Genomic DNA, 23,944 nt, shown 5'->3' on the forward strand with positions numbered 1-23,944 from the left:
ATGTCAGAGAAGACGACACGGGGCGTAAGTAGCAGGAGGTGAGTGTCATCAGGGGCCATCTTGGATGCTGGCTTCCACACTAACGAAAAACAAAAACAAAAAAACCCAAACCCATTGCCGTCAAGTCAATTGCAACTCATAGTGACCCTATAGTACACAGTAGTACTACCCCCATAGTTTCCAAGGAGTGCCTGGTGGATTTGAACTGCTGACCTTCTGGTGAGCAGCTGTAGCACCTAACCACTATGCCGCCAGGGTTCCCAACACTGCCCCAAGGCCTTCAAATCCATCTCTCAGCCCCCAGGTCCAGGAAGGGCCGGGCCAGCAAGTGTCCCAGCTGGTCCCTCTCCCTCGGAAGTCTCCGTCCCCTCCCCCCTGCCACCAGCATTACGAAAAGGCTAAAGTCCGCCAAAACTGCTTCACCGGTTCCCCATTTCCTGCAGGAAAGGTCCAGCACAGCTTGTCAGCTTGCGCATACCAAGGACACAGAAAAAAATAACACTCCAACTCTGCCAGGAGAAAAACATCAGATAAGCCCAAAGTGAGGGGCATGACACAAATAACCAGCACTCTGAAAAACGATCAAGGTCATCATAAACAAAGTCGGAAGCTGTCACAGCCCGACCTAAATGTAACCTGGGACCCTGGGACAGAAAATGGACATTAGTGGGAAGACTGAGGAATTCTGAATACAGCGTGGATGTCACTTGAAGTGCCAATATTGATTCATTTATTATGAAACACGGACCACACTAATGTAAGATGTCAATCATGGGGGAACTGACTACTCTCTGTACTATCTTTGCAACATTTTTGTAAATCTAAAACTTATCTAAAATACAAGATAAAAAAAAAAAAAAAAAACTCCACAGCATGACCAATTGTTGAGAACTGAAGGGGAAAGGGAGCCCCTGAGTGGTGCAAACAGTTAACACACTTGGTGGCTGACTGAAAGTCTGGAGGTTGGAGTCCACCCAGCGGCGCCTGGTGACCTACTTCCCAAAGCCCAGCTATTGAAAACCCTAAGGAGCACAGTTCTCTGACACAGGGTTGCCATTAACTCGAAGTCAACTGGTTTTTCAAGGGAAAGAGGCTTTGTGTACCTGCAAAAACTTGAAATTCCTGTCAGACATGCCCTTTCTTTTCTTCAGGTAACCTTAGCCCAGATGCGATCTTCCCCTTTTCTCCCGAAGGGCTATCCTTTCAGCAGCTGTGTTTGGCTTGGGCGACACCTCCCATGCCCTCCCGGCTGCCCATGTCTGTTGCCTCTCTAGCCCAAGGGACTTCAAGCTCCCCGAGAACAGGGGCCAGACCCGGCTTTGCTCACCATCGGATACCGCTCACAGTACCAAAACCAAACCTGTTGCTGTCAAGCCGATTCCGACTCACAGCGACCTTGTAGTAGGAATTCAATAAACACCTGTTGTGTTTGCTATGAGGCCAACCTTGCTTCTCACCTGTGTTTACCTGTCTGTGCCTCCGTTTCCTCTTACGTACAGCAGGGAGAACAAATACCCAGCAGGATTGTCAAAATTAAATGATACACCCATGGAAAGTATTTTGCAAACTCTGCTAGTTTTAGTATTTAGTGGTCACTTTTATAATTTTTTTTTTTTTTTTTTTTATAATTACCACTGTAGGTGCTAACCCTACAATCTGAGAATACTGAACTCAGGGTGGAAGAGGGAGAAGTATGGCAGGAATCATCATAGACAGTCTTGGGGTGGAGAAAAGACGGCTTCAGTTGCTTGTTCCGAGTCCCTCATCCCCCGCCATCGGGCTGCACCCGAGAAGGGGGCCCACATAGTCTGGGTTCCTTGTCTTCCAAATGGGCCAACAGTCACAAAAGAACAAATGCTGTGTGACCTCTCGTGAAAGAAGCAACAAATCTATAAAAACCAAAGATAATTAATTGTTACAAGGGTGGGAGAGAGGGGGAAAGGGGAGTTTTGTTTGGGGGGTATGGAGCTTATGTTAACGGTGGAATATTCTGGAAAAGGATAGTGACAAGGATGGCACACGTCAAAAATGTAATCAACGTCATTGAACTGTGAATGTGGACGTTGTGTTGGCCAACGTTCTGGTGGGTATATTTTAGCCACAATTTAAAAAATATGTAACCTTAAAAAAAAAAATTGAGATGGTTACCAAAGAAATAAAGGATAACAATTCTTGGCTCATTTAGGAGCAAAAACCAACGTTGCTCGCTGCAGACGCCCAAAAGTTTGCCGAAACCCGGGATCGAACCAGGGACCTTTAGATCTTCAGTCTAACGCTCTCCCAACTGAGCTATTTCGGCCGGGCGGTGGAGCCTCGCTCTCGCCCAGACTCCGCCCCTCGTCGCGCAGGCAGCACCGGCCGGGCGAGTTCGCTTTGTAGGGCCGCGCGGGGCGCCTCATGATAGCGCTGTCTCTGTGGCGCAATCGGTTAGCGCGTTCGGCTGTTAACCGAAAGGTTGGTGGTTCGAGCCCACCCAGGGACGAGCCGTCGCTTTTTTTGTCTTCTGAGCGTATAAAAAAGTGCGCGATGCGCTGGCTTTTGCCGGGTCACATGTGCGTCCCGTTGCCTCCACCATTCATCTTCGCGGGCTGGGGGAGGACGCACGGAAAGCGCCGGGGAACGTCCGGGCCCGAGTCCTGTTTCCGCGCTCTCGCCGAGCCGCTTTGACCGCCGGACGGGAACCCGGAGCGCTAAGGAGGACGGACCTCAAAGGTTGTCTGAAGGCCGAGGCCAAGATGGCGGCGCTGCCGGGTGAGCGGGACGCCGGGCGGGGGTCGGGGGGACCGGGGACCGCGGTTCGCCAGCGGGGCCGGGGCGCCGTCCTTTCCGGGCGTCTACACCCTGGGCCGGTCACGGGGCTCCAGCTCGGCCTGCGGTGAACGAGCTCTGCTACTGCGCCTTGGTTAAGTCGGAGAAACTGAGGCTCAGCGGGGCGCGACGTAGGCTCCCGGGTGGTCTGGGTGTCTGTGTCCCCGGTGAGCGTAGGGCGGGGTGCCTCGTATCTGGGGGTGTCCGCACCCCCGGGTCTGGGTGTCTGTGTCCCCGGTGAGCGGAGGGCGGGGTGCCTCGTATCCAGCAGGCACACACCTGGAGGCTGGGCCGAGCCAGGTGGGCCGGGCTCCAGAGCTCATGACCTTAGGAGGCAGGAGGTGTTTCGTGTTTACCCCCCTCCCTGAGTGGCACAAAGGGTTAATGTGGTTGGCTACTAACCTAAAGGTTGGGAGTTTGAACCCACCAAGTGGCGCTGCAGAGGAAAGGCCTGGCAACCTGCTTCCATAAAAATTATAGCAAGAAAACCTTACAAAGCAGTTCTACTGTGTAACACATGGGGTCACAATGAGTTGGAATCAACTCGATGGCAACTGGTGTGGGGGGTATGTGTGTGTGTGTGTGTGCGCGCGCGTGCCTCAGGCTAGCCGCCACTCACCACCCCACCCCCTGGTTCTCTCCACAGCTTCTGGCCTGCCCTGTGTCCGGATCCTTGGTCTTCGGTGAGTGCCTGGTCCCTGACCATCCACTGTGATGCCCTACACATCAGGAGGGCTCAGTTGTGGGGCCGGGTGGGGGGAGGATTTATAGAACCCCCTGTGGCCCAGAGAGGGGGAGCAACTGGCTCAGGACCACACAGCAAAGTCAGGGCAGACATGAGCAGACAGTCTGTTTTCCAGCAGGTGGTGTGTGGGCCCATCAGGGGCACAATCCGTAGTGGTACGGGGGGGCAGGCCCAGGACTTGAGCCTACATCAGCTGTCTTAGGCTGGTTCTCTAGAGAAGCAAAACCAGTAAAGCAAATAAATGTATATATACAGAGAGATTTATATCAAGGAAATGGTTCACGTGGTTGTAGAGGCTGGAACGTCCCAAGTCCGTGGGCATCTCCTGATTTACAGCCGCAGGGGCTGCTGAACCCCAGATCAGCAGGACAGAGAAAAGGGCTCTTGCTCACAGGCTGCAAAGATCAACAAATCCCAAGATTGGCAGGGAAGACCACAGGTAAGCTGCTAGCTCAAGCCCGAGAACCTAAGGTCAGATGAACAGGAACCAGCTACAGGATCCAGAGTGAGCAACGCCCCACAAGCCTTCCCAGAGCATCCACTTGTATTCAGTGCAGGCCGCATGCCCAAGAAAACTCCCTTTCAACTGATTGGTTCCTCACAGCTGATCTCGTCACAGAGGTGACCACATCATATCAAATCCTATCATCAAGATGATTACAACATCATACACCTGCCAAACCACTGAGGATCATGGCCCAGCCAAGTTGACACCCCTGAACTCACTGTCGAAGGAAGGCATTGGGGGCACGTGCCCAGGCTGCAGACTCACGCGGGCGTCCTCAGGACTTGGGCAGAGCAAGAAGGCAGATGGCCCCCCATGCTACCCAGCACCCTCGGGCCAGGGACACAGCAGCAGGAACATGGAGGAATGAGGGCTTCCCTAATGGAGAGGAGCCCGGGGGCTACGAGGAGGGGACAGATTTGGGCTAGCTTCTTTGTATTGTTTTGATAAGGCCTTTATTCTAGCTGTAAAGTGCCCGTTCATTGTAAAACAAAGAAAAACTGGAAAAGCATAAAATGAAAGCCAGGGACTCTAGACTCAGGGCTGGCGTGGGATGTCTGCACAGGACCAGATAGGAAACATTTTCTGCTTCGCAGGCCAGATAGACTCCTGACTGCTTGACTCTGCTGTCACGGCAGGAAAGCAGCCAGATACAGTATGCAAACACATGGGTGTGGCCATGTGCGAATAAAACTTTATTTACAAACACAGGCTGGGGGCCAAATTGGCCCATGAACGTGGGTTTTCTGGTCCCTGCTCTAGAGCTGCCCCAGGCCCCTTTTCCTGTGTGTAGGACACCCATCAGGTTGTAGTGGGTGTAGCTTTGAGCCCATCCCTGAGTAGTTTGTGATGGGGGGGTGGTCTGCTTAACATGGTGAACATTACAACCTCGTACAGTGGCTGGTATGAGCCCCCTCTGTGAACGGTCCCAGGACTGTCCTCATGGTGTCCTCACGCCCTGGCCTGACCATCTTAGGCAGATTCCAGAAGAACTCGGGTTAAAGTCTGTGCTGGTGTTAGGGGGTGGCCCAGCGCCCCGTGGCTCTGGCCAGTGGTGTGAATGACAGATGGGGTCCGGACAGATGCATGAGCAGGTGGGGAAGGGCAGGAGGCTCAGCCAAGCAGGAGCCTCCAGGCCATGTCAGGATTTTGGGCTTATCCTGTGGCTCCACGAGGGTCCACTGACTCAAGGTTCTCTCTCCTGGCAGCACTGGCGTGGGTGCGGCTGTTCAGGCACGAAGCATCCACCAGAGCTTGGCCACTGACCATCCAAATAGGTGACGCTGCCTTGCTGAGGAGGCTAAACACTCAGCCCTGTGGTCCCTGCCCTCTGCATCCCCAGGCTACTGTGGGTCCGAGCCCTGCTGCCCATCTCCACAGCCAGAGCGGCCTTGTTAAAGAGTGTGAGCTCTGAGCCGCTGTTCCCAGACAGGGAAACCGAGTCCCTGAGAGGACACAGGCCTGGTTGGGGCCCCAGTGAGGTGGCTGAGTTAATGTTCCATGCTGTCTTTCGTCCCTGACCTGGCTGGGTGCTGGGGGTCCTGTGGGGCCAGACAGGTTCTTCAGGGCCTGACCACTCCACCCAGTCTGAGGCAAGGGCTCTCCAGCACCGTGCTCCCCCAGACCGTGCCCTGTGCCCCCAGTGTCCTGCCTCTGAGAAGCTGCTCAGGGGCAAGTCCCAAGGGCAGGGTGGAGGGGTGGCAGCACTCCTGCCTGCCTGCCTCCCTGACCAACCAGCACCTCCCTGTATGCAGCACCCAACCCGCTGTGCCCAAGGCTGGAGCCGTGGTCCCCAAGCCCACAGCACTTCCCAGCAACCGGGGCGAGTATGTGGTGGCCAGGCTGGATGACCTCATCAACTGGGCCCGCCGGGTAAGCCCCCTACTGCCAACGCCTGTGGCCCTGTCCCATCCTGCAGGCCTCCTGCCCCATGGCTGTGTACACGCACACACACGCACACATACACTCATGTTCCACCGTGTACATGCATGCACATGTGTGTACGCACAAACTCATGTGCACAGGGCACCCATACATGCATACACAGGCACTCATATGTGCACCCGTACATGCACACATGTGAGTATGCACTCATGCACAGCACAGAGTTGTGTCCTTTGGAGTCTGCATCCTGGCCCACACAGAGAGCAGGCTGCACCCTCCAGGGTCCCCTCCACACAGCACACCCTCCTCTCACAGTGCAGCAGCTGGCTTCTGGCACAGGGTGCCTCCTCCTGTCTGAGTCACACCAGCCCCTCGCCGTGTCTCTGTAGTTCTCTCTGCTTGTGTTCATTCCTCTTCCTTGTAAAAAATGTAATTTTTTTCATTTGCAAAGTAATGCATGTTTAGAAGTGCAGACCCTTCTTGGTAGAGACCCTAGACCTCTCCCTGCCCTCAGAGTAGGCCACAGAACATTTGTTGTGCTGTTCCCTCACCTTTAGAGCCTGTTGTTCATCTGTGTATCGCGTTTGACACACGTCCCCGCTCACCGAACAGTAGCTCTTATCGGTGCCTACACAGTGCCTGCCCAGGACGGGCAGAGGTCCACAGTCCCCTGTTGATGGGTGTGTAGTTTGACAATCCCTGTTGATGGACCTGTGCCCTCTCTGTCTTCTGCATGTTTTCCATAAACGACACCAGGGTGAATACCTGCTTTAGTCATCTAGTGCCGCTGTAACAGAAATACCACAAGTGGACGGCTTTAACAAAGAGAAATTTATTCTCTCACAGTCTGGTAGGCTACAAGTCCAAATTCAGGGCGTCAGCTCCGGGGGAAGGCTTTCTCTGTCCATTCTGGAGGAAGGTCCTTGTTATCAATATTCCCCAATTGATGGATCGATTGAGGAGCTTCTCAGCACATGGACCCTCGTTCCCTAGGACACGCTATTCTCCTGGCTCTTGTTTCTTGGTGGTATGAGGTCCCCCTGTCTCTCTGCTCACTTTTTTCTTTTATAATACAAAAGAGATTGACTTTAGACACAACCTGATCTTGTAGATTTAGTTCTGTATTGTTAACATAACTGCTGCTAATCCCACCTCATTACATCACAGAGGTAGAATTGACAACACATGGGATAATCACATCAGATCACAAAATGGACTCATGGCCCAGCCAAATTGGTACACTTATTTTTGGGGAACACAGTTCAGTCCATGACAGCATCAGACAAGGTCCACTGCAAGGTCGTTTATAAATGTGTAAAAACAGAAACCACCTCAGGGTCTGCCCCGCCCCAGGCAGCGGTTAGGTGGGCTCTGACTGCCGGAGGCCATTGGTGGCCCTCACTGTCCTGCAGCCCATGGCCTGTCACCCACGTTCACACATCTGCTGGGGCAGTCGGGGCCACGCAGCTCAGAAGCTGACCCCCAGGTCTCACACCTAGACCCAGTCTTGCCATCCTTATTCCTAAGGAGAATACTGGTTGTACTTTTTCCAAGACAGACTTGTTCCTTCTCGTGGCAGTCCATGGTATATTCGGTATTCTTCTCCAACACCAAATTCAAAGGCATCGATTTTTCTTCAGTCTTCCTTATTCATCCTCCAGGTTTCACATGCATATGAGGCAATTGAAAGTACCATGGCTTGGGTCAGGAGCACCTGAGTCCTCCGAGTGACATCTTTGCTTTTCAATACTTTAAAGAGGTCTTTTGCGGCAGATTTGCCCAGTACAATGCCTTGTTTGATTTCTTGACTGCTGCTTCCGTGGGCGTTGATTGTGGATCCAGGTAAAATGAAATCCTTGGCAACTTCAGTCCTTTCTCCATTTATCATGTTGTTGTTCATTGGTCTGGTGGCAAGGGTCTTTGTTTTCCCTCTGTTGAGGTGGAATCCCCACGGAGGGCTGTGGTCTTTGATTTTCATCAGCTGGTGCCTCACATCCTCACTGTCACAACACGCTGGGTTAACGAACTGTGTGACTGTCTCAGTCTTCTAGGGCTGCTGAAACACGGTTCCCACAAGAGGGTGGCTTTCAAGAAAAAAAAGTCCTCATTCAGAGTGTCAGCTCTAGGGAAAGGCTCTCAGTCGGCTCTGGGGGAGGGTCCTTGCCTCTTTCAGTCTCCATCGCCCTGGCGTTCCTCGGTTCCTGGGTGATCTCCACGTGGCCTCTGTGCTTGCTCATCTCTCTGTCTCTTCTGTTCTTATATCTCAAAAAAGGAGCCCTGGTGGCACGGTGGCTAAGCGCTCAGCTGGTAACCGAAAGGTTGGCAGTTCGAACCCATCCAGCAGCTCCAAGGTAGAAAGGCCTGGTGATTTGCTGCTGTAAAGATGGCAGCTTAGAAAACCCTATGCTGTGTCCCACGGGGTCACTGTGAGTCGGGCTGGACGCAAGGGCACACGGCAACAGCACGTCTCAGGAGTGGTTAGGTGTAAGACACACGCCTCACAACATAACAAGGGAGATCAAACAGGATCACCTCCGCAGGTGTAGGGTTAGGATTCCAACACATATTTTGTGAGGGGACACAGTTCAGTCCGTAACAGTGTTAAAAAGCAAAGATGTCACTTTAAGGACTAAAGTGGGCCTGACCCAAGCCATGGTTTTTTCAAAGAATATTGAATATACCGTGGACTGCCAAGAGAGCAAATGTCTTGGAAGAGTACAGCCAGAGTGCTCTCAGAAGCACAGACATGTTATCAGGAGGGACCAGTCCCTGGAGAACTACATCATACTTGATAGAGTAGAGGGTCAGTAAAAAAGAGGAAGACCCTCAACCAGATGGATTGACACAGTGGCTGCAACAGTGGGCTCAGGCGTAACCACGGGTGTGAGGAGGGCGCAGGGCCGGGCAGTGTTTCGTTCTGTGGTACACAGGGTCGCTGTGAGTCGGAACCAACTTGATGGCACCTAACAACAACAACTTCTGACTTTTTTCTACCGTGGCTCCTGGGAAGTGAGCTGCTCCCCTTTTATCTTGGCAGCACTGGGCCAGCGGCCATAAACACAGGTGACACGTGCCTGAGGCCGGGGACTGGGGTTCACTCAGCCGGGGCTGCCAGATGTGTGGTTTTTCAAGAGAGGCCAGAGATCTAGGTTTTTCTGTATGAAATCTCCCAATTGCTTGAAACACTGGGGGCGAACCAGAGCCGTCTACTGCTGCGCTTGGCCCCCATCTCCCCTGTTGCCCCTGTCCCGGTGTAACTCCCCCCTCGCCCCCCAGAGCTCGCTGTGGCCTATGACCTTCGGCCTGGCCTGCTGTGCCGTGGAGATGATGCACATGGCCGCACCCCGCTATGACATGGACCGCTTTGGTGTGGTCTTCCGCGCCAGCCCACGCCAGGCTGATGTGATGATTGTGGCTGGAACGCTCACCAACAAGATGGCCCCCGCACTCCGTAAGGTAGGCCCGCACCCCCCAGCCCCTGCCCTCCTGCCGCCGAGCCCCACTGACCCCCGTCCTCTTCCAGGTGTACGACCAGATGCCAGAGCCCCGCTACGTGGTATCCATGGGGAGGTGAGTGTGAGGCTCTGGGGACACCTGGCAGGGGGGCAGGGAGTTTCCTTCCAGTCTTTGTGCTTTCTGCTAATCAAGTCCATCCAGTCAGTAACATCACATGTTTGAAGGGGACAGGATGGTGACTTCTGACAAATCCTCGTACCTTTTGGTGGCTGTGGAGCCCTGGTTGCCCAGTGGCTAAGAGTTCATCTCTCACCGAAAGGCCAGCAATTCTAATCCACCAGCTGCCCCTTGGAAACCCTACAGGGCAGTTCTACTCTGTCCTATAGGGTTGCTATGAGTTGGAAGCAGCTTGATGACAGTGGGTTTGGTTTTTGGTTTGGTGGTAGGTCCTTCTCCCACGAGGAGACAACCCAGGTCTCCTTTCCCCCGGAACATTCCCTGGTGTCCAGTTATAGTTGTTTCCTACCCCCAGCAGCAGCCTGGCTAATTTCCATCACATCTCCGCTTCATAAATACGGTAATGCCATCATCTTGTTTGTTGTTGTTGTTGAGAATAACACAGCAAAACATGCATCGATGCAGTAATTTCTCCATGGACAGTTCAGTGACACTGATGACATTCTGTGAGTTGTGTCACCCTTCTCACCCTCCTTTGCTCAGTTGTCCCTCCCCCATTAGCATCAGCTCCCTGCCCCTTGAGGCCCCTATCTAACCTTTCGAGTTGCTGTTGTTGATTTGATCCCTTATAGATAGTTCTTAAAAGAGCACAATGCTCAAAGTAGGCATTTTTTCCTAACTAAGCTAAACTGTGGTTTGGTAGTAAGAAGACTTCAGGGGATATTTTTGATTTAAGGTTTAAAGATGATCTCAGGGCAATAGTTTCCGGTGCTCATCAATGTCCAGGGCTCCAGAAAGTCTGGATTCCACTCGTCCCCATTCTTGTCCTCCTCTGCTGGCTGCAGTGGGAGGAGGCCCTGGGTCATGTGCTGGGAGGGGCCCTCAGTGCTGACTCTCCCCCTAGCTGTGCCAACGGCGGAGGGTACTACCACTACTCCTACTCTGTGGTGAGGGGCTGCGACCGCATCGTTCCCGTTGACATCTACGTCCCAGGTAGGCCCTGCCCAGAGTCATCCCCCCCCCGCTCTCCAGCCCCAAGGCCACGCTGCTTAGAGGGGGGCTTCCACAGGTGGGAGTGTAGACTGATCCAGAGAAGCTGCACTCCCAGGCCCTGCCCCTCCTGGTCGGGAGTCTCCTCGGCGGGAAGGTCTGCTACCTTGCCCAGAGGGTGGGCGCATCCAGATATCGGAGAGACTCATTAGCCGCTTTCAGACTACAGTTCCACAGGGTTCCCAGGGGCCATGGTGGTTGTCCCCGAGTCCTTGTGCTCCAGGAGGGGCCGCTGGGGTGGCCAGACTCAACAAACGAAGGTGTAAGACACCCAGTTAGATTAATGCAAATGCCTAGGAAACAAGGAATCATTTTTCAGTATGAGTATATCCCATTTGACGTATGGGGTATACTTATGCTGGTAGTTTACTGAAATGTAACTGGCACCCCGTGTTCTGCCTCCTGGTGACCTGGCCTAGGCCCTGCTCCCGCTTTCTATGTGTCTGTATCCTTTAGTGATGGCCTCTCTCCTCCCCAGGAGCTCTCTGAGGACTGGGACTGGTGGGTGGGGGTCACCCCGTGGTCTCACCGCCCGTTGGGGCCTCTGATGAGAACGAGGAGGGCCATCGCCTAGGACGGGGCCAGGCCAGCCCCAGAGGGGAGGACCCCACTGTTGCTCCTACCCTGGGCCTCTCCCTCCGTCCAGCCCACCTGAGGCTGGCCAGCTCTGGGCTTGAAGGCTAGCACAGAGGCCGTTAAAAGTCCCCCAGGTCTGCACAGGGACCCAGCGGGTGGTCAGGGCACAGTGGTCAGGGCGCTGGGGCTGGCTCCTGGTCCACCCTGGCGAGTATACGGGAGACTGAGGCGCGACCCCCACAGGCTGCCCGCCCACGGCCGAGGCGTTGCTCTACGGTATCCTGCAGCTACAGAAGAAGATCAAGCGGGAGAAGAGGCTCCACATCTGGTACCGCAGGTAGTGCCGCTGCCGCCTGGCCGGCCACGCCAGCCACGCCGGCCTCCTGAGACTGTTAATAAACCCAGCCTGCTCCCTCTCAGCTGCCTGCCAGTGTACTGTGTGGGCATCGGGGTCCCACAGGAGGGCTGGGGGAGGGCAGGCAGCATCTATCTGTGTCCACTCTATGAAGTTACTGCATCCTGGAGGTGCAGGGACGGCCTGACCCCTGGGCAAAGGGACAGGAAGTCAGGTGTCTTCGCCAGGTGGCCTCTCTCCCCCTCCTATGTGCTGTGTGCTGTGCAGCTGCCAGGCCTCCGGCCATTTCCCCACGATGGGAGAGAGGCAGGCCGTGGGCAGTGGCTCAGGGAGGAACGCCTCATGCCCTCCAAACCCAAATGGTTCCTGGGTGGGAACTGGAAAGATACCAGCCTGTATCCCTCACCTGCTGTCCCCTAGGACTGGAGGGGTGGGGAGGGGGCAGACCTGGCCCAGGCTCCTTCTAGCTCAGGGCTCTGGGCATGTCACTTCATCCTTTGGAGTCTGTCCTTGTCACAGACATACGTATTCATTTAACAAACCAGATCTGGCCAGCCGCTGCCGGTGCTGAAGGCGGGTGCTGCACTCAGCTATGAGGCATCAGGGCCCGATGGCAGACCCAGTGCTGTGGGGGGCTCATCAGGTGGGAGGGAGGAGTAATCTGGGCAGAGGGTACGGGTGAGTGGGCCCCAAGGGCTGGGGATGGGTAGGTTGCTGGGTGGGCCCCAATGGTGGGGTGCACGTGGGTGGGTGGGCCCCGAGGGGAAGGGGGGTACAGGGGCAGGTGGGCCCGGCCAGGTGCCCAGCGGGGACAGTCAGTAGGGACCTCAGAGAAGCCAGGCACCCTGGGAAGATCCAGAGCAGTTGGGGCAGAGTGATGGCATCAGTGTGACCAGCTGGGTGGGAGGACACAAGACAGAACCACACTGGACCTTGGGGAGGGGAATGCCCCTGCACTGGGGCTGGGGGTGCAATGAGTCAGATGCTGGGGAGAAAGGGGCACAAGACACTTGAAATCAGAGCTCATGACAAGGGAGACTGCCTCGTGGGGCAGGGGTGCACAGGCCTGTGCTTGGGGCCAGAGCCCAGGGTCTTCAGCTGCGGGTGGACCAAGGGTCCTTGTGGCCCCTTGATGGCCAGGGAGGGGAGATGCTGGTCTGGCTGGGTGGGGCAGCCAAGTGGTTTTCATCTGGCTCTGATCCACGGGTCATGCCTGGGGAATGGGCAGCCATCAGTGGTTGACTGACAACGTCTGCCACAGGCCTGGTGATGGCGGCAAAAGGGAGGCTCAGACACTGGTCTCCCTGGAGTGCCCATGTTTTTTTTTTTTGAGTGGACAGTGGATGAAACACACATTTGCACAGTACTGATTGGCCAAGCCCAGTGTTAGCGTTTTATTTCAACCTCAACAACTCGGAGGCAGGTAGTAGTGTTTCCTTTTTGGAAACGAGGAGAAGGAAAGTTATGAAATTTGCCTGATGTCAAAGGTAGTGGAGGCACAGCCAGGGCTCTAACCCGGGCTGGGAAGCCAGGGCCTGTGCACTGGCCTCGAAGGCACTGGGTGGAGGGTCAAGGGGAGCTGCCAGAGGTCAGGAGACCTGGGGCAGCTCAGTGCTTCGTCACCATAGGTGTGATCATCTGTGGGAAGGCGTAGTAGCGGCAGTCGGCTGGCGGGGTCAGCCCCATCACCTCTGTGTGGATGTTTTCCCGCTTGAAGCCTGCTTCCAGCAGCGTGGGCACCTGCGTCTCCTGGCGGGGGTGACGGGAGAAAGCACTAGGTGGCCTGTGAGGCTGTGTCCCAGCACCCCCCTGCTAGCACCCACCCTTCCTTGAACAGGATTTATGAGCGCCAAAGCCCCAGGGGCCGGTGGCAAGTGAGGAGTGGGGGCTGGGCAGCAGAGGGGCTGGGCAGCTGCAGAAGGCAATTGAGTCCCAGGTTTCCAGTTGCTTAAACATGGGCAGCATGTCTTCACTGCCACTGAGCTGTGCACCGCCAGTCCCGCTGGGGTGGGAGACCTCTAGCCTCTCACATGGACCAGGTGGCCAACGCATGGCCTCTTCTCCCCCGTCTTCCCAGCGCAGCTAGCAGAGCGGAGGAACCACGGTAGGAAAAGGAGACCTGGGCCGCTGATCACATTTGCATAGAAACACAGCCCTGCTGGCCAGTGACACCAAGCTGGTTTTCAGGAGCCGTCCCGGGCTCAGGGCCTCTGTGCGCTCTGCAAGTTTCACCCTCCTGCTGTCTTTCCAGGCAGAGGAACCCGCAGGCAAAGGCCCTGGGGAGCCTGCTAAACTGATGAAGTGTGCTGACCCTGGGCAAAGCAGGGTGACTGTGAAGAGGGGGAGCCAGGGCTGCACCCCAAGGGCCCTGGGGAGCCACGGAAGGTGGTCAAGCTAGGGAGAGGCCTTGCCCGATTTCTTCATGGAATTTACAGCACAGTCTAACCCACCTGTACTGGGATGACTAGTGTCCCCCCAAAATTCATGTCCACCCAGCACCTCAGAACGTGACCTTCCTTGGAAACAGCATCTCTGCAGATGTGATTATTGTAAGGGAGGTCACACTGGAGGACGGTGGGTGATCAGTGAACAGGAGGTCACACAGGAGGGTGATCAGTGAACAGGAGGTCACACAGAGGAGCATGATCAGTGAACAGGAGGTCACACAGGAGGGTGATCAGTGAACAGGAGGTCACACGGACGAGGGTGATCAGTGAACAGGAGGTCACAGATGGGTGATCAGTGAACAGGAGGTCACACAGGAGGGTGATCAGTGAACAGGAGGTCACAGGTGGGTGATCAGTGAACAGGAGGTCACAGAGGAGGGTGATCAGTGAACAGGAGGTCACAGATGGGTGATCAGTGAACAGGAGGTCACAGAGGAGGGTGATCAGTGAACAGGAGGTCACACGGAGGGGGGTGATCAGTGAACAGGAGGTCACAGAGGAGGGTGATCAGTGAACAGGAGGTCACAGAGGAGGGTGATCAGTGAACAGGAGGTCACACGGAGGAGGGTGATCAGTGAACAGGAGGTCACAGGGGGGTGATCAGTGAACAGGAGGTCACACGGAGGAGGGTGATCAGTGAACAGGAGGTCACAGAGGAGGGTGATCAGTGAACAGGAGGTCACACGGAGGAGGGTGATCAGTGAACAGAAGGTCACAGAGGAGGGTGATCAGTGAACAGGAGGTCACACGGAGGAGGGTGATCAGTGAACAGGAGGTCACACGGAGGAGGGTGATCAGTGAACAGGAGGTCACAGGTGGATGATCAGTGAACAGGAGGTCACACGGAGGAGGGTGATCAGTGAACAGGAGGTCACACGGAGGAGGGTGATCAGTGAACAGGAGGTCACAGGTGGATGATCAGTGAACAGGAGGTCACAGGTGGGTAATCAGTGAATAGGAGGTCACACAGGAGGGTGATCAGTGAACAGGAGGTCACAGGTGGGTGATCAGTGAACAGGAGGTCACAGAGGAGGGTGATCAGTGAACAGGAGGTCACAGGTGGGTGATCAGTGAACAGGAGGTCACACGGAGGAGGGTGATCAGTGAACAGGAGGTCACAGGTGGGTGATCAGTGAACAGGAGGTCACAGAGGAGGGTTATCAGTGAACAGGTCACACGGAGGAGGGTGATCAGTGAACAGTAGGTCACAGAGGAGGGTGATCAGTGAACAGGAGGTCACACGGAGGAGGGTGATCAGTGAACAGGAGGTCACAGGTGGATGATCAGTGAACAGGAGGTCACAGGTGGGTGATCAGTGAACAGGAGGTCACACAGGAGGGTGATCAGTGAACAGGAGGTCACAGGTGGGTGATCAGTGAACAGGAGGTCACAGAGGAGGGTGATCAGTGAACAGGAGGTCACACGGAGGAGGGTGATCAGTGAACAGGAGGTCACACGGAGGAGGGTGATCAGTGAACAGGAGGTCACACAGGAGGGTGATCAGTGAACAGGAGGTCACACGGAGGAGGGTGATCAGTGAACAGAAGGTCACAGAGGAGGGTGATCAGTGAACAGGAGATCACACGGAGGAGGGTGATCAGTGAACAGGAGGTCACACAGGAGGGTGATCAGTGAACAGGAGGTCACACAGAGGAGCATGATCAGTGAACAGGAGGTCACACAGGAGGGTGATCAGTGAACAGGAGGTCACACGGACGAGGGTGATCAGTGAACAGGAGGTCACAGATGGGTGATCAGTGAACAGGAGGTCACACAGGAGGGTGATCAGTGAACAGGAGGTCACAGGTGGGTGATCAGTGAACAGGAGGTCACACGGAGGAGGGTGATCAGTGAACAGGAGGTCACAGGTGGGTGATCAGTGAACAGGAGGTCACACGGAGGAGGGTGATCAGTGAACAGGAGGTCACAGGTGGGTGATCAGTGAACAGGAGGTCACAGAGGAGGGTGATCAGTGAACAGGTCACACGGAGGAGGGTGATCAGTGAACAGTAGGTCACAGAGGAGGGTGATCAGTGAACAGGAGGTCACACGGAGGAGGGTGATCAGTGAACAGGAGGTCACAGGTGGATGATCAGTGAACAGGAGGTCACAGGTGGGTAATCAGTGAACAGGAGGTCACACAGGAGGGTGATCAGTGAACAGGAGGTCACAGGTGGGTGATCAGTGAACAGGAGGTCACAGAGGAGGGTGATCAGTGAACAGGAGGTCACACGGAGGAGGGTGATCAGTGAACAGGAGGTCACACGGAGGAGGGTGATCAGTGAACAGGAGGTCACACAGGAGGGTGATCAGTGAACAGGAGGTCACACGGAGGAGGGTGATCAGTGAACAGAAGGTCACAGAGGAGGGTGATCAGTGAACAGGAGGTCACACGGAGGAGGGTGATCAGTGAACAGGAGGTCACACGGAGGAGGGTGATCAGTGAACAGGAGGTCACACGGAGGAGGGTGATCAGTGAACAGGAGGTCACAGGTGGGTGATCAGTGAACAGGAGGTCACAGGTGGGTAGTCAGTGAACAGGAGGTCACACAGGAGGGTGATCAGTGAACAGGAGGTCACAGGTGGGTGATCAGTGAACAGGAGGTCACAGAGGAGGGTGATCAGTCAACAGTAGGTCACAGAGGAGGGTGATCAGTGAACAGGAGGTCACAGGTGGGTGATCAGTGAACAGGAGGTCACACGGAGGAGGGTGATCAGTGAACAGGAGGTCACAGGTGGGTGATCAGTGAACAGGAGGTCACAGAGGAGGGTGATCAGTGAACAGGTCACATGGAGGAGGGTGATCAGTGAACAGTAGGTCACAGAGGAGGGTGATCAGTGAACAGGAGGTCACACGGAGGAGGGTGATCAGTGAACAGGAGGTCACACGGAGGAGGGTGATCAGTGAACAGGAGGTCACAGGTGGGTGATCAGTGAACAGGAGGTCACACAGGAGGGTGATCAGTGAACAGGAGGTCACAGGTGGGTGATCAGTGAACAGGAGCTCACACAGGAGGGTGATCAGTGAACAGGAGGTCACAGAGGAGGGTGACGAGTGAACAGTAGGTCACAGAGGAGGGTGACCAGTGAACAGGAGGTCACAGAGGAGGGTCATCAGTGAACAGGAGGTCACACAGGAGGGTCATCAGTGAACAGGAGGTCACACAGGAGGGTCATCAGTGAACACGAGGTCACACAGGAGGGTGACCAGTGAACAGGAGGTCACAGAGGAGGGTCATCAGTGAACAGGAGGTCACGCGGAGGAGGGTGATCAGCGAACAGTAGGTCACAGAGGAGGGTGATCAGCGAACAGGAGGTCACAGATGGGTGATCAGTGAACATGAGGTCACACAGGAGGGTGACCAGTGAACAGGAGGTCACAGGAGGGTGATCAGTGAACAGGAGGTCACAGGAGGGTGATCAGTGAACAGGAGGTCACGCGGAGGAGGGTGATCAGTGAACAGTAGGTTACAGAGGAGAGTGATCAGTGAACAGGAGGTCACAGATGGGTGATCAGTGAACAGGAGGTCACACAGGAGGGTGACCAGTGAACAGGAGGTCACAGAGGAGGGTGATCAGTGAACAGGAGGTCACAGATGGGTGATCAGTGAACAGGAGGTCACAGGAGGGTGATCAGTGAACAGGAGGTCACGCGGAGGAGGGTGATCAGTGAACAGTAGGTTACAGAGGAGAGTGATCAGTGAACAGGAGGTCACAGATGGGTGATCAGTGAACAGGAGGTCACACAGGAGGGTGACCAGTGAACAGGAGGTCACAGAGGAGGGTGATCAGTGAACAGGAGGTCACAGATGGGTGATCAGTGAACAGGAGGTCACACAGGAGGGTGACCAGTGAACAGGAGGTCACAGGTGGGTGATCAGTGAACAGGAGGTCACACAGGAGGGTGATCAGTGAACAGGAGGTCACAGGTGGGTGAGCAGTGAACAGGAGGTCACACAGGAGGGTGAGCAGTGAACAGGAGGTCACAGATGGGTGATCAGTGAACAGGAGGTCACACAGAGGAGGGTGATCAGTGAACAGGAGGTCACACGGAGGAGGGTGATCAGTGAACAGGTCATACAGAGGAGGGTGATCAGTGAACAGGTCACACAGAGGAGGGTGATCAGTGAACAGGTCACACAGAGGAGGGTGATCAGTGAACAGGTCACACAGAGGAGGGTGATCAGTGAACAGGAGGTCACACAGAGGAGGGTGATCAGTGAACAGGTCACGGAGGAGGGTGATCAGTGAACAGGTCACATGGAGGAGGGTCATCAGTGAACAGGAGGTCACACGGAGGAGGGTGATCAGTGAACAGGAGATCACACGGAGGAGGGTGATCAGTGAACAGGTCACACAGAGGAGGGTGATCAGTGAACAGGAGGTCACACGGAGGAGGGTGAGCAGTGAACAGGTCACACAGAGGAGGGTGATCAGTGAAGAGGTCACACAGAGGAGGGTGATCAGTGAAGAGGGCACACAGAGGAGGGTGATCAGTGAACAGGAGGTCACACGGAGGAGGGTGATCAGTGAACAGGAGGTCACACGGAGGAGGGTGATCAGTGAACAGGTCACACAGAGGAGGGTGATCAGTGAACAGGTCACACAGAGGAGGGTGATCAGTGAACAGGTCACACAGAGGAGGGTGATCAGTGAACAGGAGGTCACACAGAGGAGGGTGATCAGTGAACAGGTCACGGAGGAGGGTGATCAGTGAACAGGTCACATGGAGGAGGGTCATCAGTGAACAGGAGGTCACACGGAGGAGGGTGATCAGTGAACAGGAGATCACACGGAGGAGGGTGATCAGTGAACAGGTCACACAGAGGAGGGTGATCAGTGAACAGGAGGTCACACGGAGGAGGGTGATCAGTGAAGAGGTCACACAGAGGAGGGTGATCAGTGAAGAGGTCACACAGAGGAGGGTGATCAGTGAACAGGAGGTCACACGGAGGAGGGTGATCAGTGAACAGGAGATCGCACAGAGGAGGGTGAGTCCTAAGTCCAATGACTACTGTCCTTATAACCAAAAAAGGAAACCCACTGCCATCAAGTTGATTCCAACTCATAGTGACCCTGTAGGACAGAACAGAGCTGCCCCACAGGGTTTCCAAGGAGCTGCTGGTAGATTCGAAGGCCGATGTTTTGGTTAGCAGCCTAGCTCTTAACCACTGTACCACTAGGGCTCCAGTTTCCTTATAAAAAGAGGGTAATTTGGACAGAGATAGAATACAGAGGGCCACGTAAACACAGAGGCCGAGACTGGAGTGATGGGGCCATGAGCCCAGGAACACCTGGGGCCACAGAAGCTGGGGGAAACAAGGAAGGGTCCTCCTCTAGAGCCTGGGGAGGGAGAGCACCCCTGCTGACACCTGAATTCAGACTTCTGGTGTCCAGACTGAGAGGATAGCCTGCATTATTTTGTTGTACTTTGTTACGGTAGCCCCGGCACACACAGATCCCCGTGACTCTTCAGCTCCGAGGGCCTGAGGCAGGAGAGCCACTGCCTCCCAACAGGGTCCCTGGTGCCTGGGGCTGGCGGCTGGGGCAGGTGGCTGGTGGCTGGGAATGGGGCTGGGGCAGGTAGCTGGGGCTGGGGCTTGGCTGGAGCTGGTGGCTGGGGGTGGGGCTGGTGGCTGGGGGTGGGGCAGGTGGCTGGGGCTGGTGGCTGAGGGTGGGGCTGGGGGCTGGGGCTGGTGGCTGGGGCTGGTGGCTGGGGCTGGGGCTGGGGGCTGGGGCTGGTGGCTGGGGGTGGGGCTGGTGGCTGGGGGTGGGGCTGGGGGCTGGGGCTGGGGCTGGGGCTGGGGCAGGTGGCTGGGGATGGGGCTGGTGGCTGGGGGTGGGACTGGTGGCTGGGGGTGGGGCTGGGGCTGGCGACGGAGAGCCCAGGCGCTGCACCTCAAACATGGTGGTGATATCTGAGTACTTGGTCTTCATCAGCTCCCCCCAGGATGTGAGATTGCAGTAGGTGAGGGTACCCCCCGGCTTCAGCAGGCGAAAGGCGTGTTCCTGGGGGACGACAGCAGTCAGGGACCCAGGGGTGCAGGCAGATGGCTTCTCTGGTGAGTGGGGCTGACTAGAACCCACGCCGCCTCCTCCCCCCCAGTCCTGGCCGTTCACTGATGAACAGAAGGTCAGGTGTCCAGTCTGGACAGTGGACACCCCCACCACCTGGGCCCCTGGCCACCCAGGGACAATCCCCTTTACACAGGGCCTTGCGCCACCCCACCCATTCCCACCTTGATGAAGTTGAACTGGTGAGTGTGCCAGGTGTCCTCAGACAGCGGGTACGTGTCATACAGGATCCCTGCAAAGAGGACGGATGCCCACCAGTCACCAGGAGGCACCAAACCCAGCACGGCCAGGGTGAGACACGTCAGGGGCAGAGGTGGGATTGAAACATGGGTCTGAGACCCCAGGGGCTGCCCTCTGGGCCACTGAGCTGCCTCCTCTGTGAACTGTGTGCACTCGTTTGGGTGTTTATTATGGTCCTACTGTGTACCCAGCACACTGTGCTCTGCCCTCCTGCCCTGGGCTCCTGTCATCACAAGGGTCACATCAGAAGGACTGATTCTTCAGAAGGTCCTTCACAAGCAAGGGGGGCTGATGGTGGAAATGCAGGTGGGGGTGGGCCCTGGGAGTGGGGAGGCCCAGTAAGCAAAGGGGGACTAATGGTGGAAATGCAGGTGGGGGTGGGCCCTGCGAGTGGGGAGGCCCAGTAAGCAAGGGGGGACTAATGGTGGAAATGCAGGCGGGGGTGGGCCCTGGGAGGGGGAGGCCCAGCAAGCAAGGGGGGACTAATGGTGGAAATGCAGGCGGGGGTGGGCCCTGCGAGTGGGGAGGCCCAGTAAGCGAGGGGGGACTAATGGTGGAAATGCAGGCGGGGGTGGGCCCTGGGAGTGGGGAGGCCCAGCAAGCGAGGGGGGACTAATGGTGGAAATGCAGGCGGGGGTGGGCCCTGGGAGTGGGGAGGCCCAGTAAGCGAGGGGGGACTAATGGTGGAAATGCAGGCGGGGGTGGGCCCTGGGAGTGGGGAGGCCCAGCAAGCGAGGGGGGACTAATGGTGGAAATGCAGGCGGGGGTGAGCCCCGGGAGGGGGAGGCCCAGCAAGCGAGGGGGGACTAATGGTGGAAATGCAGGCGGGGGTGGGCCCTGGGAGGGGGAGGCCCAGCAAGCGAGGGGGGACTAATGGTGGAAATGCAGGCGGGGGTGGGCCCTGGGAGTGGGGAGGCCCAGCAAGCGAGGGGGGACTAATGGTGGAAATGCAGGCGGGGGTGGGCCCTGGGAGTGGGGAGGCCCAGCAAGCGAGGGGGGACTAATGGTGGAAATGCAGGCGGGGGTGGGCCCTGGGAGGGGGGAGGCCCAGCACACTCCTAGTAGCAAGCCTCCTCTCCAGCCCCCAGAGGCCCCTCACCATCAAAGTGACCATCTGGCAGAGTGGGTGCCACCTCCTCCCACAGGCCTTTCAAGGGGACAACCTTCAGGCACAGGAGGAAAGAAGACCAAGGGTCAGATTGGTCCCCAGGTCTCCCTGCTGCCACCTGCTAAAAGGGAGGGAGGGAGCGGAGGAACGCCCAAGGGAGACGACCACCTCCCGCATGTCTGCAGCACCTTGTGTGGCTGCCGTGGGGCCCAGTCCTGGAGCCGCTGGAAGACGCCCTCGTTGCACTCAATGATCCAGTGCTCCTCGATGGGTGCCTCCTGGATCCTGGAGGCTGCAATGGCCATGCCAAAGCCCACCTCCAGGACGCGGCCGCCTGGGCAGACAATTATGCGTTGAAAGGCAGCCAGACCGCCGGAGAAGGGGGCACGGGCGGGGGCAGGGGCAGGGGCAGGGGCAGGCCCCGGCAGTGAGGAACTCTGGCCACATGGGTCAAGGGCACAGCAGAGGCGGGTGGCTGGAACAGTGTGGGCCTTGGCTGGGAGCCAGCCGCGGGACAGGGAGACTGGGTGACCACGGTGTTCAGGCCCAGTCTGAGGGGGAGGTCAGACCATTGGACTTTGTGCCCCAGCCCACACTGTTTGGCCTTATCCCCTTATCTCCTCTTGGTTCCTTTTCTGTGTAGACAAGGTGAAACCTGAATTCGAGGCCTCCTGACCTGGAACAATGGGGGGGATCCCCATTGATCACAAAGACAGGCTGTGAAAAACACTCTAACCAAGCAGTCCCCTCTCTACAACCGCTTTGTGCCGGGCACCCTGCATGTGCCCATTTGAGGACACTGAGGGCCACCACCCAGAGACTGCACCCCGGGTCCCCAGGGGGGCCTGTGTGAGGCCCGGGAGCCCCAGCACCCCTCAGTGCTACTCGGAAACCCGCAGACAGGCAGCCACACGCGCACAGCTGTCTCCGTGCTCTCAGCTTTCCCAGGGTTATTCTTAGCCGGTGGAGGGGGTGGGGCTGCCCATCCGGGGCCACCTAGTCCGGCCACTTTCCCTGCTCAGCCCAGGCGGGGTCTCCGCGTCTGCAGACCCACCCTGCAGCCCCGGAAAGGAAGTTCCCGCGACTCAGGGGACGCACACTGCCTGCAGGCCTGTGCGGGCAGGACCGCTATTCAACCCTCTCCGCACCCCCTTAGCCCCACTTTTCAGGCGGGTAAACGGAGGCACAGGGAGGCGCTGGTGACGCCCAGCCTCAGTTTACCGCAGGCTACCTCTGGAGGCGGCGGTGGCGGCCAGGGCGTGCATGTACGGTGTCTCCCAGCGCTCCATCACCGGCTTGCCCAGGATCTGCAGGTGCGTGTCCGCCGCGTCGTAGCCCGCGGGCGCCGCACCCCACGCGGGGCTGCAGTTCTCGCCGGGCGCGAAGATGGGGGCGGCGGGGGGGGGGCGCGCTCATGGTGCCGCTGGCGGGCGCGCCGGGATCTCGCCTCCCGGGTTTGCTCTGCGCGGCCGGGCCTGCGGGGCCTGCGGGGCGGTGGGCGGGACCCGTGGGTGGGGCGGTGGGCGGAGCCTGCAGGGCGCTGGGAGGGGCCCCTCGGGTCGGCCTGTGGGCGGGGCCTGTGGGTGGGAAGGTGGGCGGAGCCTGTAGGACGCTGGCGGGGCCCTAGGGTCGGGCGCTGGGCGGAGCCTGTGGGTGAAGCCTGCAGGGCGCCGGGCGGGACCTGTGGTTGGGGCAGTGGGCGGAGCCTGCAGGACAATGAGCGCGGCCCTCGGGTCCGGCGCTAGACGGCGCATGTGGGTGGGACGGTGGGCGGAGCCTGCCGGGCGTGGGCAGGGCCTGTGCGTGAGGCGGCGGGCGGAGCCTGCAGGGCGCTGGGCGGGACCTGTGGGTGCGACACTGGGCGGGCCTATGGGCAGAGCCTGCAGGGCGCTGGGCGGGGCCCTCGGCTCGGGTGCTGGGCGGGGCCTGTGGGCAGCACGGTGGGCGGAGCTTGGGCGGCAGCGGGGAGGCCCTCACGGAGGGTGAAGGGCGGGGCTTCTGGGCGGGCGCGCGAGGTGGGCGGGGCCTTGGTGGGACGGCGGTCGGGGGCAGGCCAGGTCGGGGCCGGAACGCCCCTAGTGGCGTCTGGAGGGAGCGCTGGGACCCCCGACGCCTGTCCTCTGCAGAGTGGGCTGGTAGGGAGTCCCCCCCACCTAGTTGCTCACCAGCCTCAGTTTCCCCCTCTGTCACCCCAGCGTGAAGCCCCTTCCTTTCTGGGTATGAGGATCCGACAGAACGCTTTTCCAGGCACTGGGGGGGAACCCACCTCAGGAAGACCCCATGGGATTCGGAGCAGAACTGTGCTTCATTGGGCTTTCAATGGCTGCTTTGGAAGTAGATCCCCAGGCACTTCTGGGTGGCCACTCTCCTCTGTCACTTTGTCATGTTACAAATGCCAGCAGGGTGACCCATGGTGGACAGATTTGACCGAAGCCTCTAGACTAAGACAAGGAAGAAGGACCTGGCAGCCTACTTCTGAAAAAATTTGCCGTGAAAACCTTGTAAGTAGCAGCAGAGC

At 57.3% G+C, this 23,944-nt stretch overlaps 2 protein-coding genes, 1 long non-coding RNA gene and 2 other non-coding genes across 7 annotated transcripts; 3 read left to right on the forward strand and 2 right to left on the reverse strand.

Annotated features, from left to right (window-relative positions):
- Nucleotides 1-2,226: 2,226 nt before the first annotated feature.
- Nucleotides 2,227-2,299, reverse strand: TRNAF-GAA (transfer RNA phenylalanine (anticodon GAA)). The gene has a single exon. It is a non-coding gene; the product is annotated as a tRNA-Phe (tRNA).
- Nucleotides 2,300-2,408: 109 nt separating this feature from the next.
- On the forward strand, nt 2,409-2,482 carry TRNAN-GUU (transfer RNA asparagine (anticodon GUU)). Its single transcript has one exon. It is a non-coding gene; the product is annotated as a tRNA-Asn (tRNA).
- Nucleotides 2,483-2,513: 31 nt separating this feature from the next.
- On the forward strand, nt 2,514-11,620 carry NDUFS7 (NADH:ubiquinone oxidoreductase core subunit S7). Its single transcript, XM_049876151.1, has 8 exons — nt 2,514-2,751; nt 3,455-3,491; nt 5,267-5,335; nt 5,813-5,930; nt 9,219-9,398; nt 9,466-9,512; nt 10,480-10,568; nt 11,445-11,620. The coding sequence occupies exons 1-8, from the start codon at nt 2,736-2,738 to the stop codon at nt 11,540-11,542; spliced, it is 654 nt and encodes a 217-aa protein (XP_049732108.1). The 5' UTR covers nt 2,514-2,735; the 3' UTR covers nt 11,543-11,620.
- Nucleotides 11,621-12,920: 1,300 nt separating this feature from the next.
- On the reverse strand, nt 12,921-22,910 carry GAMT (guanidinoacetate N-methyltransferase). The gene is made up of 6 exons (XM_049876162.1): nt 22,658-22,910; nt 21,615-21,760; nt 21,418-21,481; nt 20,243-20,310; nt 19,902-20,012; nt 12,921-13,305 (listed from the first exon to the last, which is right to left on the reverse strand). The coding sequence occupies exons 1-6, from the start codon at nt 22,713-22,715 to the stop codon at nt 13,165-13,167; spliced, it is 588 nt and encodes a 195-aa protein (XP_049732119.1). The 5' UTR covers nt 22,716-22,910; the 3' UTR covers nt 12,921-13,164.
- LOC126071838 (uncharacterized) lies at nt 16,110-17,979 on the forward strand. Of its 3 annotated transcripts, none has more exons than XR_007516386.1 (4): nt 16,110-16,138; nt 16,948-17,131; nt 17,163-17,255; nt 17,349-17,979. It is a non-coding gene; the product is annotated as an uncharacterized LOC126071838 (long non-coding RNA). The 3 variants fall into 3 exon arrangements; XR_007516387.1 differs by lacking the exon at nt 16,110-16,138 and having other exon boundaries at nt 16,803-17,131; nt 17,349-17,561; nt 17,622-17,979; XR_007516385.1 differs by lacking the exon at nt 16,110-16,138 and having other exon boundaries at nt 16,803-17,131.
- Nucleotides 22,911-23,944: the final 1,034 nt, after the last annotated feature.

The sequence above is a fragment of the Elephas maximus genome, chromosome 3 (genome assembly GCF_024166365.1).
Source record: "Elephas maximus indicus isolate mEleMax1 chromosome 3, mEleMax1 primary haplotype, whole genome shotgun sequence".
NCBI classification, from domain to species: Eukaryota; Metazoa; Chordata; class Mammalia; order Proboscidea; family Elephantidae; genus Elephas; species Elephas maximus.

Coding starts and splice junctions, on each gene's coding strand:
- NDUFS7 (XM_049876151.1), top strand. Junction 3,492..5,266: donor GTCCGGATCCTTGGTCTTCG/GTGAGTGCCTGG, acceptor CTCTCCTGGCAG/CACTGGCGTGGGTGCGGCTG. Junction 10,569..11,444: donor CGTTGACATCTACGTCCCAG/GTAGGCCCTGCC, acceptor CGACCCCCACAG/GCTGCCCGCCCACGGCCGAG.
- GAMT (XM_049876162.1), bottom strand. CDS start 22,715: ATGGAGCGCTGGGAGACACCGTACATGCACGCCCTGGCCGCCACCGCC. Junction 21,482..21,614: donor CCCCACGGCAGCCACACAAG/GTGCTGCAGACA, acceptor CTGTGCCTGAAG/GTTGTCCCCTTGAAAGGCCT. Junction 20,311..21,417: donor GCCAGATGGTCACTTTGATG/GTGAGGGGCCTC, acceptor TCCTCTTTGCAG/GGATCCTGTATGACACGTAC.